The 25,801-nt window shown below is 50.4% G+C and overlaps 1 protein-coding gene, 1 long non-coding RNA gene and 1 other non-coding gene across 4 annotated transcripts; 1 reads left to right on the top strand and 2 right to left on the bottom strand.

Moving 5' to 3' along the window:
• Positions 1-718: 718 nt before the first annotated feature.
• On the bottom strand, positions 719-8,694 carry LOC134738523 (uncharacterized). Of its 2 annotated transcripts, none has more exons than XR_010124261.1 (2): positions 5,011-8,694; positions 719-3,820 (listed from the first exon to the last, which is right to left on the bottom strand). It is a non-coding gene; the product is annotated as an uncharacterized LOC134738523 (long non-coding RNA). The 2 variants fall into 2 exon arrangements; XR_010124260.1 differs by having other exon boundaries at positions 719-1,550.
• On the top strand, positions 8,668-24,901 carry C18H16orf95 (chromosome 18 C16orf95 homolog). The gene is given in 5 exon segments (XM_054453326.2): positions 8,668-9,040; positions 10,260-10,311; positions 10,988-11,113; positions 21,798-21,984; positions 24,638-24,901. Coding segments are annotated over 4 exon segments (474 nt in total). The 5' UTR covers positions 8,668-8,891; the 3' UTR covers positions 21,945-21,984; positions 24,638-24,901.
• LOC129016417 (small nucleolar RNA U13) lies at positions 11,257-11,360 on the bottom strand. Its single transcript, XR_008494815.1, has one exon. It is a non-coding gene; the product is annotated as a small nucleolar RNA U13 (small nucleolar RNA).
• Positions 24,902-25,801: the final 900 nt, after the last annotated feature.

Genomic DNA, 25,801 nt, shown 5'->3' with positions numbered 1-25,801 from the left:
GATGGTATTGGTGTAATCTGTAAAAATGCAAATAGTTAATTTTTATCAAGTCACGTGTGGTGAAAAGCTGAAGATGCGCGTGGGAATGGTATGGTCACTTCTAGGGGTGTTGGAGGGTAGAACTTCAACTCTGTTTTGCTTTAAAAAGAATAAGGATCGCCATGGCAGAACTAGCGTCTGTTCACCTGTTGATCCTGATACCGTTGATTACGAGACCCCCCTCTTCTGTGTGGTTAAGAAACAAGCCCCTCAGAGAGGACACAGTGCCCAGGGGCAGTGACCTGCAGGCCCACCCACTGCCATTTCCGCTAGTCTCGGGGTTGCCGCACAGCCTGCCAGCTGCGGCTGCTTCCTGGACGCTGGGTGCCCTCCAGGGAGAGCAGGGGATCATGGGTCCCTGGCGGTGGGTGTTTCCTTCTCCAGGGAGAGCGGGGGATCGTAGGTCCCCGGCGGTGGGTGTTTCCTTCTCTACTCTCGGGTTTGCTGCTATTTCCAGGCCTTTCTGTGGGGCCTGGGTCCTGTCCCGGGGCCAAGCCACGGGGTCATCCTCAGCTGCACGGGGCGTGCCAACCACAAACAAGTCACTCACTACAAGCAGCACCATGCAGCCTCCTGTGTGGACGAGACCCTGCACCCTGCAGACTGGAGACGCACCCCGATTTCCCAGGTCACGGGGAAGCGTGGATCTGATAAGGGACTAAATGTGGCGTCTTTCATACGTTTCTCTTACGTATTTTATTTTAAAATGAAAAAAAATCAGGACGTGGGGAACGAGTAGAAGGCTGCTGCCTGCTGCAGTTCCCCTCTTGCTCCGAGAGCGGGGATGGCCCAGCTGGGGGGGCCTGCTTCGGGCCTGGGTGCCGCAGCCTCACCTGGACACAAGGGCACAGGCTTTGTTCTCCAGGGATCTGTCTGACACCAGCATCCCCGGGGGGGCTCAGACCCTGCACTTTTCTGTCTGCTGCTGGGGGGTTGAGGGGACAGCAGATGGGCAGCGAGGGCTGGTGGCTGCCCAGGCTGGCCGTGCCCAACACCAGCAGGTGAGGCGGAGGCAGAGAGGGTGTTGTGGCCAGATCACCTGGGCCCATATGGAGCTCACTCCTCCCTCGGGGGGCCGCTTGGCTGTGCTGCTGGAGGCATGGCACTTTTCCCACCCAATGGATGGCGGGGCTTCATCCTTCCTCCCCCTGCAGGAGGCAGGGTGCCCAGGGTCCTCCCTTTGTCCCCTCTCCTTGGGGGAGGTCTCTTTTTGCGGTGTGACCTCTAGTGGGCATTTAGGGTCACGGCAGAGGGCTTGCCCCCAGCCAGCAATGTGAAACAAACAATGCCATTTCGATAGTTTCCGAACCTACCCCAGCCCCCTCCCCATTTTGACTTGAAAATGCCCAAGTGACAGAAGGCACAATGTGTGTCCTTCCTATCTTTGCCTCTGTCCCTCTTCTTCCTGAGGGGGGCGATCCCTGGCGCCTTCCCTTCTTCCTTGTGTGCCGGCGTGGGCCCTCCCTGCTGTCGCTGAAGCCCACCTGCACTGCCTCTGAGCCGCGGAGGTCCTGGAAGCAAGGTGGAAAGGTGCTGGAGGGCCAGGGGGAGGTGCCCCTGCAGCGCTGTCCCTCCCCAGCAAACAAGCAGCTGGGCTCTGCTGGGTGTTCTCCATGGCACTGTGTTTGGCAGACATTAACCATGGAACAACCAGGGGTGCTGGTGTGGCTGGGATCAGCCCACTCCACAGGAGAGGAAGCAGCAGCTCAGAGAGGCTGAGTAATTTGCCCAGGGTCACACAGCCAGGGAGTATTAGCGCAGGGCCCCAGCCCCGCAGCCTCACCTCTCCTGAACATGCTCCTCTAGGAAGAGCCGCCGCTGGTGACTCTCAGTGTCAGTTGTTCTGGGACCCTTTCACCAAGTGCGGTGTTGAATCAGAAGCGCCAGCTCACACAGCAGGTGCAGCCAGAGCAGTCCCAGCCAAAGCTGGGCGCTGATGAACTTGGATTGAAAATCTTAACTTGGGCTCAGCCAGAGTGTATTGCTTATGAAACCACGACTTTTCCCTTCCCATATGAGGACTTCTAGTACCTTGAATTCGGTTCTCATATAAAAACCGAGGGTGCTGTTTTACAGAAACACAGGGAGGCTAAGCCTGGCACACCGCGGCCGCGTGGGAATAAAACTTGGGCTCTTGGGACTCACAATTCAAGCCTGGAGCCAGCTAAGGCCTCTGATGGCGCAGCCCTCATGCCCCTCACAAATGTGGGTGGAGCTCGGTCAGCATCTGGCTTCGGCATCCCCATCTGCCGTGCGCCCCTGCCTTTCCAACCTGTGGCTCACCTTGCCCAGCCCCACGGCCTGATGCCCTGGCTACATCTGCCTTGGCTGGGGCTCCTCTGGGCATCTGGAGTTGCTGCTTCCTGGCTTCTTCCAGGATGTTTACAGAAACTGCAGGTCTGCAGAGGACAGACAGCTCTGCCCACAGGGAGGACAGGTACCTGGTGCCCCTTCCCACACATACCGATGCCACTGGCCCCGGGTCTGGCTGTCCTGAGCGCTCCCTGCCTGGCCCTGCTGATGAACATGCCCTTCCCAAGGAGCAGAGTTGGTGGAAAGAGGCAATGGACCCACCCAGGGCGTGAAGATGCTTCTCAGAGTGAGGCCTGAGAAGCAGCTTCCGGCCCCAGGGCCAAGCAGTAGGAACTGACAAAGCACGGAGGGTCCACCTGTGTGCACAGCCGAGCTGCAAACCCAAGGTTGTCACGTGAGAGCCCTACCCACTGCCTCAAGGGAGAAAACGGCTTGGCTCTAGGAGTCAGGACTGCGGTGGGGCCCAGGCAGCCCCTCACTGGCTGAGACCCTTGCAGTGTTCTCGATGCTCAAGCCTTGTCCGCTTCCCTCGGGGCAGAGCATCACCTCGGCACAGTTGGTGTTTGGGGCCGGGTAAGTCTGTGCGCAGGGCCGCTCCATGCGTTGTGGGAGGTTAAGCGGCATCCTTGGCCCCAACAATGGATGGCAGTCCCTCCCACCTGTCAGCCAACAGGCCCAGACAAGCCAGGTGTCCCCCGGGCCACTGGGCACTACGGGGTTGTGACCTGCACCTCCCATGCGGCAAACAGTGCTAAGCACTGGGGACACGGCAGTGAACACTGATGGCTCTGACCCCACACAGACCACAACACATCATGTCCCGGGATACGTGCTCTTGTGGCCGCCCCGATCACAGACACATCAGGAGGCAGTGGACTCCCAGGTGCAGGGAGGGTCAGGGCTGAGGTGGAAGTGGGCAGGGGCGGTCGTGTGCTGCTTGGCTCGGGTGACACCTGGCTTGGCACCTGGTGGCTGAGGAGGGGCTAGTGAGATGCTGTGCCCTCAGTTGTCTTCCTCTCCACCTGGGAGGCACATAATTCCCAGAAACCTCAGCAGGGGCCGACTCCGCCCTGGCCAGAGCCAGCCCCACGCCACCCAGGAACCAACTCTGGCCCAGGGAAAGGGGTTTCCATGAGGCTTGAGTCTGTCATGGCTCCCTTGAAGTTCTGGGGCTACCTTCCCCGGGCACGTTCCACCCAGTTCCTGAGCAAAGCAAAGAGGTAATGGCCACTGGGCCACCGTCTGCCATGCAGGCCAGTCGGATTGCTCCCGTGGATTGGGTGGGTGTGAAGCTCGGCGTCACCAGGAAGCTGTTGGGAGAGATGCACACCCCAGTTCCTGCACGCTGAGATGTGGCTTCTGGGAAGGGGGTTTGAGCATTTGTAGTTTCCAAGGCCCCCAGAGCAGCTGCCCTGTGGCCGTCATCTGCTGCCACTGCACTAAACAAAGCACCTCTGTTGCAACATCTCTGGGGAAGAGGATTCCAGAGAACACACTTCAGGAAAATGCACAATTTTACATGCCCAGCTAGCAGTCCTTTGCCCTTTAGTGAGAAAGGGTTGAGCTGTCCTTTTTCCTTCCTTTTAAAAAGCATTTGGGCTGGAGCAGTGCCTCACGCCTGTAATCCCAGCATTTTGGGAGACCGAGGCAGGGGGATCACTTGAGGTCAGGAGTTTGAGACCAGCCTGGCCAACATGGTGAAACCGCATCTCTACCAAAAAATACAAAAATTAGCCGAGTGTGGTGGCGCGCGCCTGTCATCCCAGCTACTCAGGAGGCTGAGGTGGGAGAATTGCTTGAACCTGAGAGGCAGAGGTTGCAGTCAGCCGAGATTGCGCCTCTGCACTCCAGCCTGCGCAACAAAATGAGACGCTGTCTCAAAAAAATAAATAGCTGGGTGTGGTGGTGGTGGTGGTGGGGGGTGCCTGTAATCCCAGCTACGTGGGAGGCTGAGGCAGGAGGATCACTTGAACCCGGGAAGCAGAGGTTGCAGTGAGCAGAGATCACACCACTGCACTCCAGCCTGAGCGATGATGAGAGATTCCATTCCCCCACCGCCCCCCACCCCGAAAAAAAAGAAATAAAAAAAAAAAAAGGTTTGGTTAGGTTTTTGAGGTGTAAGCTATTTACAGTGAAATTTTACCGTGTGTGCAGTTCTGAGTTGACGGATGGTTGTAAATAAGCACCATCAGGACATGGAGTGCTCCAGCCCCCATCAAAATCCCTTCATGCTGATGCTGCAGTCTCTGCCTCCCCAGATCTCCAGCCCCTGGCGCCCCGATCTGCTCTCCACCCTGTAGTTCCACCTCAACCAGAACGTCTGGGGAGTGGGCTCTCCCAGCAGGGAGTCTGTCTGCCTTTCTCCTTTGGCAGGGTGTGGCTCAGCCTTTGTGCATTATTGCTCCAAGGAGCCTCATCAGACGTTTTTCCAATACCCTCGTGAAATTTTACCACAGACATACTGTCTGTGTACTGTGTGTATACCTGTGCTTCCTACTTCAAGAGAGGAAGACAGTTTCAGCTACTCAGGAGGCAGGAGGACTGCTTGAGCCCGGGAGGTTGAGGCTGCAGTGAGCCACTATCACACCAATGCACTCCAGCCTGGGTGACAGTGGGACACCCTGTCTCTAAAAAAAGGCAAGATGTGCTTCCCCTTACCTGCCAAAGACCAGTGTTTGCCCATCTGCGGGAAGCAGCATCTTGCTGAGAATGCGGGACTTCAGCACGATGCCCTGAGATCCATCCGCGGTGTTGCCTGAATCAACCGCTCATCCCTCGGATTGCTGAGTAGGATTCACAGGGTGGAGGCGCCACAATGTATCTGTGTCCCCAGAAAGAATATTTGCAGTTTCCAGTTGGACACTTTATCAATAAAATCACTATAAACATCTGTGTGATTTTTTTGTGTGGATATAAGTTTTCATTCCTTTAAATACCTAAAAGTGGGACTGCTGTGTCACATGTTAAGCACATGTTGCATCAGAGGAGAAACTGCCACATTTTCCAGAGCAGATGAAGGAGTCCCCCTGTGCCACATCTTCGCCATCCCTTACGATGTACTCAGTGTTCTTTTTTTGAGACAGTCTCCCTCTGTCGCCCAGGCTGGAGTGCAGCGGCCTGATCTCAGCTCACTGCAACCTCTGCCTCCTGGGTTCAAGTGATTCTCCTTCCTCAGCCTCCCCAGTAGCTGGGACTACAGGCATGCACCACCGTGCCCGGCTAATTTTTTGTATTTTCAGTAGAGACAGGGTTTCACCGTGATAGCCAGGATGGTCTCGAACAACAGGAGGCGGAACAACAGGCATGACCAAGAAGGTCAGGACATAGGCGGCTGAAGCCGTCCTGCGGGGGATGCCAGGAGCCAGTGCAGAACACGTCCTGAAGTTGTCCTGACTGCAGAGTAGAGTGGCTGGAACATTCACCCCACCCTGTCACTGCTGATGGCTGTCCCCACACATGGGCCAAGCAACTCTCGTAGCTGGAAGGAGCCATTAGCACGTCAAAGTGAGGCTGTTTGCCTCAGTGGCCCACTGCTTCTCTGCCCTGTCTAGCCAGGTTGATGGTCCCCTCTGGTCTGGTGGTGGCTCCTGCTGTTCAGGTGTCAGGCCTCTCTGCAGGGCCACCACTAGCCCAGGGTGCTCCTGTGTAAATTCATGTATGGTGCTGCTTTGGAGCAGGCTAAGGCCCAGGCTGGGGTGCATGATTTGGTTAGCTGAGCACGGGGTAAATGCAAGCCTCACTTGTGCTCTTGGCAAGGGACCCTTGATGAGTGAAGAAACCACACAACTGTGCCCAGGAACCCTGCTTCTGTCTGGGTACAGGCTGCCTGGGGAGGTGTGATCTGGGAGGAGCCTGCAACTCTCTCCTTGGGATCAAGGAGGTTCTGTGGGTTTGGCTTGGGTCCCCATTACCTTGGGTTCACCAAGATCTCATTCTGCTCCTCTTTCCCTCTACTTGGGGGCTTTGGAAACAAAAGCCTAGAACAGGCAGTGGTAGTGGCCAAACTTCCAGCCTGGAGCACACTCACGTCACAAACTGACGTGTGCTGGACTCTGTGTCTGGCTTTTTTTTTTTTTTTCTTGAGACAAGGTCTGGCCGTGTCACCCAGGCTGGATGGAATCATGGCTCATTACATCCTCAACCCCCTGGGCGTAAGTGATCCTCCCACCTCAAACTCCCACGTAGCTGGGACCACAAGCATGTGTCACCATGCCTAATTTTTAAATTTTTTGCAGAGATGAGGTCTCACTATGTTGCCAAGGCTGGTCTCAAACTCCTGGGCTCAAGAGATCTTCCCACCTTGGCCTCTCAAAGTGCTGGGATTACAGATGTGAGCTACCATGACAGTCCCTGGTTTTTAAGCACTTTCCATGCTCTTTCATATTTGATCTTCTGAAACTTCCTTGGGATTGGTTCTATGGTTGTCATTATTTTAGACATAAAACTGAAGCTCAGAAAAGTTAGGCAACTTGTCTGATACCTGTCTCTGATAAGAGGCAGAGCAAGGATTGGGATCTAGGCCTTGTTACTCAGAACACAGGGGCAGGGTGGCTGGAGTTTCCTTCACATCCCCAGCCTGTGTCATGATGGATTTGCTTTCCTGGTTTTGAACATCACACACATGGAATTGTCTGTACATTCTGGGGTCTGACTTCATTGTACGCTTCATCCACATTGTTGTGGGTTGTGGTTGTGTGCCCTTTTCCATTGTTGTACAGAATTTCCTCTCTGTGAACATGCCATACTTTCTTTTTAAAATCTTTTCTCCTATGGATGGACATCTGGATCATTTCCAGTTTGGGGTCATCAGGAAGAAAGCTGCTGTGGGTAGTTTTGCTCACGTCTTCTGGTACACATAAGCTCTCATTTCTCTTGGGTGAGGTGAGGAATTAGTTGGTCATCAGATATTCATATGTTTAAGTTTTGTAAATACTATCAGTTTGCCAATGTGGTTTTATCGATTTCATGAGCCATGTATGAGGGTTCCAGCTGCGACATCCTCGACAAACTAGATATTGTCAGTCCTTTTAATTTTAGCATTCTTGGGTGGGTGAGGGCAGTGAAGAGCTATTCTTGACATGGAATGACAAGACCTAGTGTGCCTGAGGTGAAGGCCTGAGCGTCCAGGGGAGCATGAGCCTGTCTTCTATGCCTTGCTGTGCTATGGCAATGTTTCAGTGTGCTCAGGAGGAAAACAGACAGCAGAGAAGCCGAGTGCTCCCAAGTGGGCAGAAATGAGACAGGCATAATGTGCTAGGCTAATGGTGACTCTTGGAATTTTGTCATTAGCTACAAAGAGGGCAGTGACATGATTTACACACACACACACACGGGGTGGGGTATGTGAAATATTAGGCAGCTAGTACGGCAGGAGCACCGCCTAATCAGCATGGATGCTGGCCAGGAGAGGATGTGTGTATGTGCTGGCTGGAAACACTCCTGCTCATAGGTCATGTTCTTAATGATTAAATAACAAGGCAAGAAATCCGAGAGGGCAGTGCCTGGGAGCACCCTGTTTGCTCTGTGGCCAGAACGCAGCACACTGAAGTATTGCCCATCAGGGTTAGAGGTGCTCGTGATGGTTTGGGCAAATACAAATATTAATCCAGAGTATTTGAGTCTGCATGAAAATACTGAAAAGTGAGGGAAGACCCAACCGTTTCCAAGAAATACAAATTGGAACTAGCGATAACTTAACATAATCAGAGAGGCAGAGAGCACTGGGTTTTACTAAAATATGAAGACATACGTCCTGTCTCCACGTCAGCAACTGCCCAAAGTACACGCGTTCAAGCGAAAAGAGCAGGTGGGGTGGGGAGGCTAAGGGCCAGCCAGAGCTTCGGTGCTTGCACAACCAGGCCTCCGGGTGACGACTGCTTCCAATTCTGCGGCCTTTAAACTCCAGGTTGTTAAAGAAAACCTATTTCTCTAAAAGTCACGATTCGAGCCCCACCTGAGGACGCAGCGATCCAGCGCCAACTCATTATCTGAGATAAAGGAGTGATTTTACCAGAAGCGCCTATGCAAGACGCAGGGCCCCGCGCGGGCTGCTCCCACCTTTCTCTCCTTGCAGGGTACCGAGACCCTGGCTGGGGCGGCCGGCGGCCCCTCCGGCCCATCCGTCGGAAATGATGAGTGGCTCCAGTGGCCGGGGTCTGCAGGGACCTACCACAGCGGGCATGGCGGGAGCCCCGCAGCCCCACACAGCCGCGCTCTGAGCCGCTGACCCCACGTCTCTGCGTGAGGGACCAATCAGCCGTCAGCTAAGTTCACATACCTAGAAGGCCAATTTTGATTGGCTTGGCGCGGGCCAATCAGCGGGAAGGGCGAGCTCGCGGGCGCTGTTGGGCTTCTCTGAGGGGTTGATTTTAGGGCTGGGGTTGGGCTCGGGTTGGGTTCCGGCTGGGGCCGGAGGGAAAGGCGGGAGCCAGGGCGCCGGGGACTGCGGACGACGTGTGTGTGAAAGGGCGCGTCAGACATAAGAAGCCATACGCGTGCGAGCCGGTCCCCACTGTCCCCGCGGCGTTGTCACCATCATCATGAGGCCACTGGAGCAGCCTCAGGCGCTGCTGACGGGGATCCGGGCGCGGGGTGCGTCGGGCTCTGCAGGTTGGCACTCACACCCAGCGCGCAGGATGGCAGGCAACTGCGTCCTGAATCCTGCCCGCGGCTACCCGACACCTCGCCTGTGAGTTCCCGGCCCGGCATTGCTCCATGACCTATGGATAGGCAGAACTCTTGACCGCCACCCACAGGAACCTCACTTACATTGGCTTAAGAACAAAAACGCAACTGATGGTTCCACATAACTGAAAAATGTCGGAAGTAGGCCTTCAGGCATGGATGTATCCAGGTGCACATTGACCATGGTCCTGGAAGGTTTCTCTCCCTCTCTCAGCTTCCTTTTTGCTGGCTTCCCTTGTGGAGGCAAGATGATCACCAGGACCTCCTGAGGTTTACATGTTATCAGATTATCAACCTCAACAGAAAGGAGATTCTTTTTTTCCCAGCCTTCCAGGCTGGGCAGTGGTGAGTTTGGCCCACTTGAACTACAAGGACTGAGATGGCTGTGGCCCCTCCCCCCCCACCAGGAATATAGCAGTGCTGTCATTACCAGAAGGGGCCTTGGATGCTGTGGACGGCAATGCCCCATCCTCTGTTTTCAAGCATTATCTGGGAGAGTTGATGCTTGAATCTATTACTCTCACAAAAATAGCAATAATAATAATGGTTATTATGACAATGAAACCCAAAAACACTTATATCACTCTTATGGTTTTCACACTACAAAGCACTTTGACCCACCACTGTCAGGGAAGCAGGGCTTTGCACCCACTGGAGACACTTCATCCGGCCAACATTCAAGCAGTTTGTTGGGGTGTGGAACAGGGAAGAGTAGCACAGGCTGTGTAACCCCAAATGCTTTGTCATCCCAGAGACAAAGCACCTGGGTTTTATAATGGAAGGAGTTTCATTAATGGACAGTTTGACGATGTTTTTTCTTCAGTATTTCAGTAAGTTGAGGGTGTCTGACAAACCATCATAGGTGATGTGATTGGCAGCTCCATGTCTTGGAAAGTTCTCACCAGGTTGGAATGCTCCTGTCTTTTCTGATGGTCCAAGCACAAGTGTAGCTGGAGTCAGCTTGAAGCTGGTTGGCTTGGGAATGCAGGATTCCATGACAGCCAGCCCCCAGGAGCCCCTAGACATTAACGCATGAGCGAGCACACGCCTGCTTCTGATGTCACCCTTTCACTCTTCTTGGGCTCAGAGGATCCCCCCGTCCCCGCCACCCGTGGGCTTTATTGTTAAGAGTCAGTTCTGAGAAGATAGGTCCAGGCCTGTGCCCTAGCATCCCTGCCCCCTAGTTTACACAAATCCTAAGCTTTTCTGTTCTTCTTTTCTAGGAATAGCACATTTGAAACCTGCAAGAAAGAAGTGTGCCTCCCCCGTCATTCGGTAAGGAAAGCACATCCTCAGCCACTTGGCCCTGACCCCAACATACCCCTGTGGGGTGAGGAGAGCAGGGAATGTGGGTCCAGAAGCTGCATCCCATGAGAGAATGCTCCAAACACAAAAGTGTGGTTGCAGGAGCTATCCCTGGGCCTCCAGAACACCTCCCAGGCCCTCACAACACCTCAGAGTTCAGGAGGCCACCTAATGTACCTGCTCTGGGCATCAGCTTCTCCGTGTGCCCCTGGAGGTGATGGCAGCCCCTCTCCTTCCTGCCTGAGGGTGTTTCGAAGGTCACATGGGATGAATGTGGAAGCTCTTGCATACCAGAGTGTGACAGATGGCCATAAAGTCAGCACTCATGTGCCCATAAGCTCTAGAGCTGCTTGTACATGCCCGTTTTCAGAGGGGACCACGAGACTTGCTCATTGTAGCACAGCAGGAAGCGGCTGAGAATCCCAGTGCACCTGATTTGCAAGCTCTGGGGAATCCCCCTCCAAATGACCTTGGAGGCCTCAGGGTGAGCCACGGTAGCCTGCCTCTTTCCAAGCTGCAGTTGGAGCTGGGGACCCTGCCCCGGGACACCATCTTCCTGAGCACGGATCTACTGTGCCTGAGAGCCTCCTGTCTCCCTGCAAATGCAGCATCAAGCTCAGTTCTCTCATTTCTGGGTCTTACTCAGATGCACCCTGGCCCCTGGGCCATCTGCTGTGAGTGCCAGACCAGATTCAGGGGCTGCCTGCCTGTGTCCAGGGTGGAAGCAGCACTGCCTTACTGGGTCCCTCTGTCCCTGAGATCCTGAAAGCAGGTAGGTGACTTGAACCAGGAGGTCTTAACCTAGGGTCCAGGGTGAATGTCAGTTGACCAGTCACCCCTCAGAATTAGAAGTATTATATGAATGGATATTTTAACATTTCAGGGAGACAGTTTGAGATTATTTATTTATTTTCATGTCAGATGGGTAATGTGCTGACATTGTAGCAAGGTCTGAGGGAGGCATACCTCACACATGTGCATGAGTACCCAATTATCATGCTTATGAAATATAAAAGGATCTGTGATTTTTAAACAGTTTTTTCTAAAAACTCGACTTCTAGAGGTTTGATTGGCATGTGATAAACTACACGTGTGTAAAATGTACAATGTGGTAGGTCTTGCCATGGGTATTCCCCCCTGAACCCACCACCACGATCAAGATAATGAGCATATACACAACCCTTAATCATGTCCGTGGATTCCTTTGTAACTTTACCCAACATTCCATACCCTGACATCCCCAGGCAACCACTGACCTGCTTTCTGTCACTGTAGATTAATTTGCATTTCTGATAATTTTATATAAATGGGGTCATAGACTTTGTACTCTTTTGTCTGGCTTCTTTCACTTGGCATAATTATTTTGAGATTCTTCTATGTGATCATGGGCATCAATAGTCATTCTTTTTATTATTGAGTAATGCTGCATTATATGAATAGACCACAGTTTATTCATTCACCCAGAAGGACATTTGGGTTGTTTCTACTTCTTATGTGTTACACACAAAGCTGCTATGAGCATTTGTGTATAAGGCTTTGTATGCACATATGCCTTCATTCTTCTTGGGTAAATACCAAGGAGTGGAATTCCTGAATCATATGGTAGGTTTGTATTTAACTTTAAAAAAGAAACCTGTTGACTGTTTTCCACCATTTTACATCTCTACTAGCAGTGTTTAAAGTTCCAATTCCTCCACATCGTCACCAACACTTGGTTTAGCTGATGTTTTCAATTTGAGACATCTTAATGGGTATCTGTCTCATCGTAGTTTTCATTTGTATACCCATGATAATTGGTGATGTCAAGGATCTCTTCATGTGCTTTTGCCATCTGCATGTCTTACTCGATGAAGCATCTGTTTGTTTTGCCCCTTTAAAAGAATTACTTTTTAAAATTACTGAGTTTTGATAGTTCTTTATATATTCTAGATACAAATTCTAGATACAAGTTCTTGATCCGAGATTCAATTTGTAAATATCTTTCCATGTCTTTGGCCTGCCTTTCTTTTTTTGAGACTGGGCCTCGCTCTGTTGCCCAGATTGGAGTGCACAATCATGGCTCACTACAAACTTGAACTCCCTAGCTCAAGCAATCCTCCCCACTCACCCCCCAAGTAGCTGGGACCACAGGCGTGCACCACCATACGAGGCTAATTTTGTTTATTTTTCATGGAGATGAGGTCTCACTATGTTGCCCTGGCTTGTCTCAAACTCCTGGGCTCAAGTGATCCTCCTGTGTCGGCCTCCCAGTGTGCTGGGATTAGGGTGCGAACCACCACGCCTGACCTGGCTTGTCTTTTTATTCTCTTATCAGTATCTTTCAGAGAGAGAAGTTTTACCTTTTGATGAAGTTCAGTTTATCAATTCCATCTTTTCTGGATCTTGCCTAGGTGGGCCTGTCCCCAGCACAGCAGTGGATCACGCTTTAGGTGTCGTAGCTAAGAGATCTTTGCTGAACCAGAGGTCAAAAAAGGTTTTTTCCTATGATTTCTTTTAGAAATTTTATACTTTTATGTTTATGTCTGTGATCCATTTTGAGTTAATTTTTGTATATGCTGTGAGGAATGGATTGAATTTTTTTTTTTTTGTGATGGAGTCTTACTCTTTCACCCCGGCTGGAGTGCAGGGGCACGATCTCGGTCATTCTTTTTATTATTGACTAATGCTGCATTATATGAATAGATCACAATTTATTCATTCACCCAGAAGGACATTTGGGTTGTTTCTGCCTCCCAGGTTCAAGCAGTTCTCCTGCCTCAGCCTCCCAAGTAGCTGGGACTACAGGCACACACCACCATGCCTGGCTAATTTTTTGTATTTTTGGTAGAGACAGGGTTTCACCATGTTGGCCAGGCTAGTTGAACTCCTGATCTCAGGTGATCCACCCACCTCAGCCTCCCAAAATGCTGGGATTACAGGCACGAGCCACTGTGCCCAGACTTGAATTGGGTTTGTTTGCATATGACAGTCTAATTGTTCTAGCACCGTCTGTTGTAAGGGCTGTATTTCCTCTACTGACTCGCCTTTATACCTTTGTCAAAGATCAGTTGTTGCTGTAGTTTAGATGTTTGTCCCCTCAAACCTCATGATAAAATTTGATCTCCATTGTTGGAGCTGGGGATCCCCAGTGTTGGAGTTATTTGGGTCATGGGGGGCAGGTCCCTCCTGAATGGATTGGTGCTGTCCTTGTGGTAGTGACTCAGTTCTCTCTCTATTAGTTCCCAAGAGAGCTGGTTATTAAAAAGAACCTGGCATCTCCTCCCCTCTTTCTTGCTTCCTCTCTTGTATGTGATCTCAACATATGTGGGCCCCCCTTCACCTTCCACCGTGAGAGGAGGCAGATGCCCAATCTTGAACTTTCAAGCTATCAGAATCGTGAACCAAATAAACGTCTTCTTTTTTGTTTTTTGTTTTTTTTTTGAGACGGAGTCTCGCTCTGTCGTCCACGCTGGAGTGCAGTGGCATGACCAATCTCAGCTCAGTGCAATCTCCGCCTCCCAGGTTCAAGTGATTCCCCTGCCTTCTGCCTCAGACACCTGAGTAGTTAGGATTACAGGCACTCTCCACCATGCCCGGCTAACTTTTATATTTCTAGTAGAGACAGGGTTTCACCATGTTGGCCAGGCTAGTCTCAAACACCTGGCCTCAAGTGATCCACCCGCCTCGGCCTCCCAAAGTGCTGGGATTACAGGCATGAGCCGCCACCACACCTGGCCAAGCCTCTTTTCTTAATAAATTACACTGCCTCAGCTATTCCTTTATAGCCATACAAGTGGACTGACAGTTGTTCATATATGTATGAATTTATTTCTGAACCCTCTTCTCTTCTGATCTAATTGTCTATCTTTATGCTAATACTACACTGTCTTGATTATTGTGTCTTGACTTTATAATGCCTGGAAATCAAGTAGTGTTCATTTTCAAACTTTGTTTTTCTTTTTCAGAGTTGGCTCTTCTCATTTTTTTTTTTAATTTCCATGTGAATTTTAGAATCAGTTTGTCAATTTCTATAAAAGTACCCTACTGGGATTTTGATTGGGACCGTGTGGGCTTTGTAGATCAGTTTGAAGAGAATCGTCTTTTGAAAAATATTGAGTCTTTTGACTCATAAACATGATACATTTCTATGTTTATTTAGGTTTTCTTTAATATTTCCCATAAATATTTTGTAGCTCTTATTATATAGGCTTTACACATCTTTTGTCAGATTTACCCATAAGTATTTCATAATTTTGACGACATTGTTTTTGAATTTCAGTTTATGACTTTTCATTGCTGGTATTAGAAGTACAACTGATTTTTTGTCTTTTGTTCTTGTATTCTACAATATTGCTAAACCTATTTATTCTAGTAGCTCTTTTTGTGGATTCCATCAGCTATCCTACATAGATGATTGTGTCACTGCAAATAGAGATGGCTTTCTTTCTCCCGTTTCAATTTGGAGACTTTTATTTTTCTTGCTTGATACACTGGCTAGACCTTTCAGTACAGTGTTGAATAGAGCAGTGAGAGGAGACATTCTTGTCCTGCTTATGAGGGATGGCATTCAGTTTTTCTTTTTCTTTTTCTTTTCTTTTCTTTCTTTCTTTTTTTTTTTTGAGGTGGATTCTCACTCTGCCGCTCAGGCTGGAGTGCAGTGGCATGATTTTGGCTCACTGCAACCTCCGTCTCCCAGGTTCAAGAGATTCTCCTGCCTCAGTCTCCCGGGTAGCTGAGATTACAGATGCCCACCACCACTCCCAGCTAATTTTTGTATTTTTAGTAGAGATGGGGTTTCACCATGTTGGCTAGTCTGGTCTCAAACCCCTGATCTCAAGTGATCCACCTGCCTTGGCCTCCCAAAATGCTGGGATTACTGGCGTAAGCCCTGCTCCCGGCCTTCCTCCCATGTCTAATAGCCTCTACCACTACGTGCAGAGCTGTAACTCCTCCTCCTGCTGTAACCTCCTCCTCATCCTGTTGCCCGAACCATGTGCCTTGTTGAACCCGCAGCTGAGAGGTGGGACCACCCTGTCTTTCCGCTGGAGAAGCTGCAGGGTCACAGTGCCAAGGGTGGGCTGTAGAGAGGGTGAGGAACTGAGGCAAGAGTGTAATTTGCTATAATTCACATACATGTGATTGCATGTACATTCTTTTTTAAAAAATGCAAATGGTAGTGTACTGAACTCACGGTGCTGCATTTTCCTCACTTTACATCCTGTCTCAGAGTTTATTCCATGTCAGTCCAGACAGCTCTGTTCCATTCTTCCCAAGGCTGCCTATACCCTGTTGCCCGATGTCTGTCATTCATTGTCTCTTACTGAAAGGCATTCGGGCTGTCTGGTCACTCCTGACAATGGTGCAACCAATATTTCTGTGCATAGGACACTCTGCAGATGTGAAAGTATCCTCATAGGACACGTTCCTGTGAGTGGAATTGCTGCGTCAAAGGCTGTCGATTTTAGAACCTGATGAACTTTGTTAAGATGCCAGCACAGCCGTCTTCATAGCTGAGAGCACTGAGGCACAGGGATGCTGTCGATTTTAGAACCTGATGAACTTTGTTAAGATGCCAGCAGCGCCCTCTTCATAGCTGAGAGCACTGAGGCACAGGGATACTGTCGATTTTAGAACCTGATGAACTTTGTTAAGATGCCAGCAGAGCCCTCTTCATAGCTGAGAGCACTGAGACACAGGGATGCTAAGTGTCATGCCCAAGGGCCCCAGCTGGAGACCACCAGGCCAGGACAGAGCCAGGTCTCCCAATACCAACCTGTGTGCTCTGCCAGGGCACAGGTACAGATGGTGGGTAGGGAGGCCAGGTGAGCCACGGAGGTCCCATGTCTCCCAACAGTGGGCATGTTGTAGAGGGTAGACCACAGTCCCTTATCTGGAGTGGTTGGGTGTGCCTGTGGGTGGGAACAGCTCTCCAGGGCCTGCCCTGGTACTAAGACCTAGCCGGGGGGTCTTCTGAGGGATAGCTCCATCAGGGAGTCGTTGGGGGCAGGCATGGCTCCATCCCCTTCTGAATCTTCTCCTCCCATCCTCTCTGTTAGAGTCAAAAGATGGTTCAGTTTTATATCCCCCAAACCACCAAGATGTGCCCCTGCCTATGCCACTGCTTTGGGGGCCGCCTCCCGATGCCTAGGGACCAGGCAGTGATGCCCTACTGGGTGCCCCAGGTCCTGAGGTCTCAGCAGCAGGTAAGGAGGAGGCGCACACTGCAGTGAGAACTGAAGAGTGAGGTGGGGGCCGGGGGAAGGGGAGATGGGAGGAAGAAGGGGAAGAGGGGTACCTGGGCTCTGCTCCCACAGCGGCCTCTGCTGGTGTCCAGAGAAGATCCCCTGGCAGCTGTGGCCATGGGTTTGGGAGCACAGAGGGCAGGTGTGGCTCAGGGAGGGCCGGCTCAGGTCTCCCAGTTGGCACTGGAAGGGCAGGGCCGCGCTGCTCTCTGCAGAGGGGTGATTGTTCTGGCACTGCTGCTGCTGCTGCTGCTTTCCTCCCTCTCTTCCTCACCCTCTGCACTCTCCTGACCTCTCTCACCTCCCTGCCTCCTCCTTCCCACACCACCTCCCTTTCCTGGCCCGGCCCTCCTCGGACTCTCTCCCCTGGGCCTGGCTGCATGGAGGGAGGTGAGAAGGAGGGTGCCCGAGACGGACCACCACTAGATGGCCTGTCCTCTCTGCTCTTGTTGGCCGCCTCCACAGCGCTAGTTCTGGGCAGCAGCAGCAGGCCTCTTCCTAGCCCCCTGGGCCTCTCGCTCCCCTGCTTTCCCTGTGTCCTGGGTGGTAGACAAGGGCTTCCTTCCTTCCCCCCGACTTCCAGTTGCTGGTTTTCCATCACTGGGTGGCAGGCTGTCCTCAGAGAAAAGAACCCGCAGGCCTCATAAGGAGGAGCCCTTGGCTTTTATCTTGAGCTGGCCAGCGCCCCTCCTGGAGGTTTGGAGTCCCAATCACCAGGCCCTCCCCCTTGGAGGGTTGCCAGGCTGACTGCTTGCCTCCATTCTTGTCTTTTAGATAGTCAGGAGGCAGCAGAGTTTGAAAGGCATCCAGGGTAACTCCAGTGTGTGTGTGTCTCATGTCATCCCCCTCCCCAGAAAGTCGGGGTTCGTGAGCATCATGGTGGTGGGGGCAGACCTCTCATCCCCAGACACCTGCCCACAGTGTAACAGTGACATGCATGTGGCTTCCCCCCCTGCTCAACAGCCGTCCCTGGTCACCCACTACCTTCCCCCAGTGAGCCCAGAGAAGCCTCTGCTCTACAGGCAGACCCTACCCATCTGCCAGCGTCGGCTCTCTGGATGAAACCAGCTCCCAGCCTGGGCTTGGATGAGACCCAAAGTGGTTTTATTAAGCTCTAATCTTCTGTAATTTATGACATAGTATGTGTGTGTATATATATTTATGACATAGTACATATTCCTATGCGTATCCTATTATATACTCATACATTCATATATTCATGGCATATTGTATATTCAAAACATAATAATTATGTATCTATTCATTACATAGGATGCTCATACATTCATATATTCATGGCATATTGTATATTCAAAACATAATAATTATGTATCTATTCATTATATAGGATGCTCATACATTCATATATTTATGACCTAGTGTATATACATTCACATGTGCATGATAGACATAGTGTATACTCACATTCATGTATTCACAATACAATATGTATTCATATGAGGGGCCTTGAAAAAGTTTATGGAAAATGCATATAATATGCTGGGTGCAGTGGCTCACGCCTGTAATCCCAGCACTTTGGGTGGCTGAGGAGGCTGGAATGCCTGAGCTTAGGAGTTTGAGACCAGCCTGGGCAACATAGTGAAACCTTGTCTCTACTAAAATACAAAAAATTAGCTGGGTGTGGCGGCACATGTCTGTAGTCCCAGCTACTTAGGAGGCTGAGGCATGAGAATTGCTTGAACCTGGGAGGCAGAGGTTGCAATGAGCTGAGATCACACCATTGCACTACTCCAGCCTAGGCAACAGAGTGAGACTCTGTCTCCAAAAAAAAAAAAAAAGGAAGAAAAAGAAAATGCATATAATAAAAAAAGCAATGAAACAATGTATGGATTTCAATTTTTTTTTTGCACCAAACTAAACTGATACTAACTTATTACAACATGTCTGAACAGGATCTAATTTGAGGTGCTAAGAAGGAAAAGACATCAGTTTAAAAAGAGTCCCTATCAGAGCAGCATGAATTCTGCTAAAATTGAACCCGGAATAAATATCACATTTATGGTGAAGTTTGGGTGGAACAATGGTAAACTCACTGATGCTTTATGACAAGTTTATGGTGACAGTGCACCACAGAACAGCAGTTTCCAGATGGGTGACTCATTTAAGAAGGGATGAGGCGATGTTGAAGGTGCAGCCTGCAGCGCCAGCCCATCCACATCAGTTTGTGAGAAAAAACATTCATCTTCTTCATGCCCTAACTGAAGAGGATTGATGATTACCAGCAGAAACACTAGCCAACACCGTAGACATCTCAACTGGCTCAGCTTACACAATTCTGACTGCAAAATCAAAGTTGAGCAAACCTTCCACTCAGAGGGCACCAAACCCATTGTGTCTAGATCAGCTGCAGACAAGAACAGAGCTTTCATTGGAAATTCTAAAGAAGTGGGATCAAGATCCTAAAACATTTCTTTGAAGAATTGTAACAGGAGTGAAACATGGCTTCGCCAGTACCATCCTGAAGACAAAGGACAACCAAAGCAATGGCTATCGAGAGCTGAACGTGGTCCCATCATGGTAAGAGTGGATGGGACAAGAGCAGAGGTCATGGCAACAGTTTTTTGGGATGCTCAAGGCATTTTGCTTGTAGACTTTCTGGAGGACCAAAGAATGATAACATCTGCTTATTTATTTATTTATTTATTTATTGAGATGTAGTCTCACTCTGTCACCCAGGCTTGCAGTGGCGCAATCTCGGCTCACCACAACTTCCGCCTCCTGGGTTCAAGTGATTCTCCTTCCTCAGCCTCCCGAGTAGCTGGGATTACAGGTGTGTGCCACCACGCCTGGCTAATTTTTGTATTTTTAGTAGAGATGGGGTTTCACCATGTTGGTCAGGCTGGTCTGGAACTCCTGACCACGTGATCCTCCCACCTTGGCCTCCCAAAGTGCTGGGATGACGAGCATGAACCACTGTGCCCGGCCAACATCTGCTTATTATGGGAGTGTTTTGAGGAAGTTAGCCAAAGCTCTAGTAGAAAAACACTCTGGAAAGCTCTACCAGAGTCCCTCTCCACCACAGCAAGGCTCCCGCTCATTCCTCTTGTCAAACAAGGGCAACTTTGTGAGAGTTTTGATGGGAAATTATTAGGCATCCACCTTACAGCCAAATTACAGTCCTGATTTGGCTCTTTCTGTCTTCTTTGTTTTCTAATCTTAAAAAATCTTTAAAGGGCACCCATTTTCTTCAGTTAATAATGTAAAAAAAGACTGCATTGATGTGGTTAAATTCCCAGGACCCTCAGCTCTTTCAAGGTGGACTAAACAGCTGGTGTCATCACTGACAAAAGTGTCTTGACCTTGTAGAGCTTATGTTCAGAAACAAAGTTGATATTTTTTATTTTTTATTTTTATTTTTATTTTGTTTTAGGATGGAGTCTCACTCTGTCACCCAGGCTGGAGCGTAATGACGTGATCTCGGCTCACTGCAACCTCCGCCTCCTGGGTTCAAGCAATTCTCCTGCCTCAGCCTCCCAAGTAGCTGGGACTATAGGAGTGTACCACCATACCCAGCTGATTTTTGTATTTTTATTAGAGATGGGTTTCACCATGTTGGCCAGGCTGGTCTTGAACTCCTGACCTCAGGTGATCCACCTGCCTTAGCCTCCCAAAGTGCTGGGATGACAGGCGTGAGCCACCGTGCCTGGCCTATTTTTATCTTTTAATTCCATTTTCTACAAACTTTTTTCAGTCCCTTTATATATTCATAGTTAAGTATATTTATGTATTTGGGTGTCTGTGACCTGGTATGTAGATTGATCTGTCTGTGACCTGGCACATATGTGTATTCCTGCTCTCATGACATAGTATATGGGGAGATCAGGACCTCCACCCCGACTATTACTTTCTTTGTCTCTAAAAGGAGTGGGCTGGACTTGATATTGAAGGTGTTTTCTGTTGTGGAGGGCTGCCGTATCTGTTTTCTGGGCTGGCATCATGTCCTTCTCTTGGTGCACCAACTCTTTGTAGTGAGTTTGCCTTGATGAAGTCTATGAATGAGTAAATCTGTGAATGGAGTTGGGGTCCCTGGAAAAGGTGAGTGATTTGAGTGGAACCCCCAGAGGCAGGGGTCAGGGAATGCTTGGGAAACAAATAATCACCAACCAACTGCTCACCTCTTCTGGCTCTTCGAACCATATAATCACACATTTTGCATTTATTTTTATTAAATATTTTTGGCTTTGAAAACTTTGCATCTTTTAAGAAAAGCTAAAAGCTTAGTTGACATGCATCATCTCGTATCTGATACTTAAAATAAAAACAGCATTAATTTTTACTCCAATCATTGTTTTGTAGTTTAGGTGACTTATATAAGTAATGTTTCAAGCCTCAAACCCATTCATGCCAGAAGATTTCCCAGCACAGAATTAAGAGAGCAGGTCTCATTGCTGCCAGGAGAATTATGATCGTTCCACCCTCTGGCCGCAAGTACAGAGTGATTTAAAAATGTGAGATGTTTTCTTTGGCCGCAAATCTGACTGATTTCCGTTTTAACGAGAAAATTCACCTTTCTGATCTTACATTTTTTCTTGTAAAGACAGACTTAGGTGCTTTTCTCCTCTATGTTTTTGTGGCATAATTTTTCATAAGGAAAGTATATTTATGATATTTACATTAATATAGTGTATATTTTATATTAGTAGCATATTAACAGTGTAATAAAAAATAAAAACAAACTCTAGTATCCAGAGGATCACATGCTGACCAGACCCCATGTGGAAAGTGCTGAAGAGCATCAAGGAAATGGGAATGTCGGAATTCCATCTGTGCTTGTGGCTTTCCTTAAACTTTTGTTATGGAAAATTTCAAATACACCCCAAAGTGGAGATTGGCTTAGATCAGCCCCATGTGCCCATCACTGAGCTCCAGTCATTATCCAGTGTGGTTCCGCTGAGCTTCACCACCCACTCCTGCCCCAAAAAAGAGGATTTGGAAGCGAGTCCCAGCTAGACATTGCGCATGTTCCATATGCGGTTCTAAAAGAGAAAGCCTCTTGAAAAACAGCCCCAGGGCTGCTGTTACCCAGGAAATCATAAACCCGCAAGACGGCCTTTATCTCGTGAGCTCCGGGTCAGTGTTCCCACCACGGGGCTGTGGCTGGGTCCTGGAAGTCCCCATTTCCCAGAGGCTCTGGGGCTGGTGTTGCAGCCTCCTCGTGGCTCACAGAGTCCCGGGGAACACGCCCTGTCCTCAACCCACCTTTTCTTTGCCTAGCACCCCCGTTGGATGCATGCTCCTGGCACAACTGCCGGTGGATCTGCGGTGATGAGTGCCTGCTGCCCAAGTGCCAGCAGCTCCAGGCCCCCTACCAGGACCAGCTACCAGCTCCCCCAGCGTGTCTGCTGCCCCTTGGCCTCCTGACCCTCCTCCAGGCCATCCCGAGGGTCATCATGGTCATTCGGTGAGCAGGTGGGGGATGGGGGACAGCGGGTGGCCCTGGCATTGTGACGTCCACCTGAGGGAGGTTTGGTGGCCGTCAGGGATGTGGGAGAGTGGGGGGTGGGGGTTAACTTGACAGGCGGCCGAGGCCTGGCACTGTGTGTGTCCTGTGGTGCTCTGCACAGCGCAGGCTCTGCCCCGCCTCACCTAGAGATGCTAGGGCAGCCTGGGGGCGGCGGGGACCTTGTGGGGGCGGCAGGGGCCTCGTGGGGCACTTCCACCCCTTCCCTGTTCCCAAGTTCTAAAATGGCCCTGCTCCCAGAAGGACACGGGTCCCAGTTTCCATAAATTTCCATTGTTATGTTGGGGTTGACGGTGCATCTTAACAGCAACTCACCCTCCAGCCTCTGAGCTCTGAGCACCCCCTCAGGTATGGGGACCTCTTGCCTGTCCCCGGCTTGAGCCCCAGCCGCCAGGCTCCATACTAGAAAGCCGCTTCCCCTGGTCTCTAGTCCCTACCCTCGCCCAGGCTTCGAGTTTTGCCCCTGGCACCCTTGCTGCCCACAGCCATGGCTTTCTGCTGGGATACCTCCCCCAGGAAGCCTCCAGGGCCACTCCCCGGGCCACAGCTGGGCTTTGGGGAACAGCTACTCCCTCTTTCCCCTTTACTCTCGGCCTAGGCAGTGGCTCCTCCGCAAAGCCTCTCTCCCCTCCTCCTCATCATTGCCCAGTGCAGCTCCTTCCTGCCTGGGGGCCTGCATCACACTGCATGGATGAGGAGACCTGTGAACAAACGCACACACACAGTCGAATTTATATGCATTTACTTGTTTGCTCATTGTCTCCTCCATGCAATTGCAAGAGGAAGATTCTAGAAAATGTGCAGTGTCTGCAGATAGCTGGCAGGTGTCCTGCCCCGTTTTCTCGTTGTTCACAGCAGGAGCTTAGCCCGGTCTTGGTCACTCTGCCATGGCTGGGAGCAGGAGACTCTCCCCTGTTTTTTGGGTTATCCGTTCTCCTAGAGTTGGACGTTGCCTCCCACTCCCTGGGCAGTCACAGTCGAGGCTGTGATATGCATTGGGGTACAGGTCCCTTGTGGGCCTGGGCGCCACCCTCTCCAGGCCATGCATTTGGAAGGGGGCCGGGAGCGGGTGCAGTAAGCTCTGTATGGTCTCTGAGCATGAGCAGTACCTGGGCAACAGTGAGAGCTTTCCTTCTTTGCCGTTTTTCTTGTGGATTTATCTTTCTTTTTATGTTTGGCAACTTGATGATCACATTTAGTTTGACTCCTTTGTACCCACACTGGGAGGAGCAAAGAAGAACACTTGGCCTTAAAGGATGGGCAAGGCCGGGCGCAGTGGCCCACACCTGGATCCCAGCCTTAGAGGATGGGCGAGGCTGGGCACGGTGGCCCACAGCTGGTTCCCAGCCTTAAAGGATGGGCGAGGCCGGGCGTGGTGGCCTACATCTGGATCCCAGCACTTTGGGAGGCCAGGGTGGGAGGATCACTCGAGCCCAGGAGTTCAAGACCAGCTTGGGCAACATAGCAAGACCCCATCTCCACACAAAATAAAAAAATTAGCTGAGTGTAATGCTGTGGTCCCAGCTACTTGGGAGAATGAGGTGGGAAGATTGCTTGAGCCCGGGAGAGTGCAGTTGCAGTGAGCTGATTGTGCCAGTGCACTCCAGCCTGGGCAAGAGAGCAAGATCCTATCTCTAAAGGAAATTTAACAAACAATTTTAAAGGATCAATGTTAAGTAGATGGTCAGGGGGCCCAAAAGGGAATTGCTAAGCCCTGGCTTCAGGCTCAAATTATGGTAAGATGGAAGGAACGGAAGGAAGGAGAGGGGAAGAAAAAGAGAAAGATGCCTGGGCTTCGTCTAGAGATTTGGAGTAACTGTTCTGGGGAGGGCCTGGGCGTGCTTTTGTTTTGAAGTTCCCCAGAAGTGCAGTCCAGGTGGAGACCTGCCTGCATGTCAGTACAGCTTCCTGTTTTCCAGCCCCTGAATCCTGGCACTTGGAGGGCCCCATCTCTTCTCATCCTTATCAACAGCTTGTCTAGAAAGACCTGGGAAGTCAGTCACTCTGTGGTGTTGGTGATTCGTACGCTTCCGTAGCAGGTGTCTGCTTCTGAGCCAAGCTCCCAGGGCAGCGGAGCAGGCACCAACCAGCATCCCAGGGGAGGGCATAGCTTGTCCAGCTGGGATGTGTGGGTGCCCTGTGAGGTGCCCCAAGCCACACACCCAGCTTATCTCAGGAGAAGCCTCGGCTGCCCGTCTGCCGTCTTGGAGAGATGTGCTACAGCTGCCGGGGGTGGGGGGAGAGGTTGGGCTTAGAATCTCTTGGCAGGGAGCCCCCAAGAGCAGGGTGAGACCTGCCTTCATTTCACCTGTTCCCTTCACAGTTCTGCAAAGCCAGCATTATCATCCCTTTTCAGAAGGAGTGGGCACTCAGGTGGAATGCCTCCCCCCAGTCCTGCGGCTGGAAAGCGATGTGGCCAGGACTGCACCCCACCCCTCGTCCCTGCACCCCTTCCCTGCCTGGGATTCCTCCAGCCCTGTGCACTGTGGAGCGCCTCTGCCTGCCGCTCCTGGAGGTTCCCCAAGGGCACGCTGAGGGCAGCTGGTCTCACCCTGGGGCCGGGTCCTAGTAACTGTCTCTCTTTGCTTTCTAGCCAGTTTTTTGGGGTTTGAAGTTGGAATCTTCAGCTACTGTCAATAACAACCACAAAAATGTGTCACGATCAAGATCTTTAACAAGAGTCCTCCAATCAGGAGGCGTCTGTGACAGTCGCTGTCTTCTCATAGAACAGAATCCACACCCAGGATTCAACCCAGATTATTTCTCATCAGGTGATTCTTGGTTGCAGTGAAGTTCATGTGCATGTGGGTGAGATTCTGTTATGAATGTGGTCAATAAATGTTATTTGTGAAACTCTAAACTGGCCACCTCTTAAATGATAACCTCTGATTTCCCTTCATTAAGGGGGGACTTGTCCCCATCTCCGTGTCCCTGGGGGAGGGCAGCTATTTCCGAGTGTCTCTTCTGGGACAGCAGACCCACTGGATGAGGGCCCGAAAATGGTTTCAGCACCTGCGTCAGGTGGGTCTCACTTTAAGTAGCATAACATTGTATGTGTGAATTGAATTTTAAAATCTGAGATCTCTTTTACATGTCATAAAATTCACTCTTTTAGAGTATACGATTCAGTGGTTTTTAATATATTTACAGTTTTGCAACCATCACCGCTCATTCTAGAACATTCACTGCAAAAAGTCCCATACCATTAAGCAGTCACTCTTTCCCGTCTCCCCCAACCCCTGGTGACTTCTGATCTACCTTTTATCCCTGGATTTGCCTGTTCTGGGACATTTTATCTCAATGCTGTCATCCGATAAGTGGTCTTTTATGACTGGCTTCTTTCAGCATTAGGCTTCATCCATGTTAAGGCACATGTCAGTATATCATTTCTTTTGATGGTTGAATTTTGGGTTGTTTCTGCTTTTCGGTGATTCTACTTTGTGAATAATGCGGTTATGAACATTTGTGTACAAGTGTTTGTGTGGACAGAGGTTTGCATTTCTCTGGGGTGTACACCTGGGAGCGGAATTGCTGGATCGTGTGTTACTCCATGTTTCATGTTTTGAGGAACTGCCCAGCTCTTGTCCACAGCAGCTGTGCCATTTTATACACCCACCAGCAGTGCATGAGGGTTCCCATTTCCCTGCATCCTCATGACACTTGTTTCATCTGTGACTTTGCTGATAGCCATCCTAGCAGGTATGGAGTGGTGTCTCATTGTGGTTTCCATTTGCATTTTCCTAATGACTAATGATGT

This window comes from Pongo pygmaeus, chromosome 18, assembly GCF_028885625.2.
Source record: "Pongo pygmaeus isolate AG05252 chromosome 18, NHGRI_mPonPyg2-v2.0_pri, whole genome shotgun sequence".
Lineage (NCBI taxonomy): Eukaryota > Metazoa > Chordata > Mammalia > Primates > Hominidae > Pongo > Pongo pygmaeus.
This window is presented reverse-complemented; position numbering and strand designations above follow the sequence as displayed.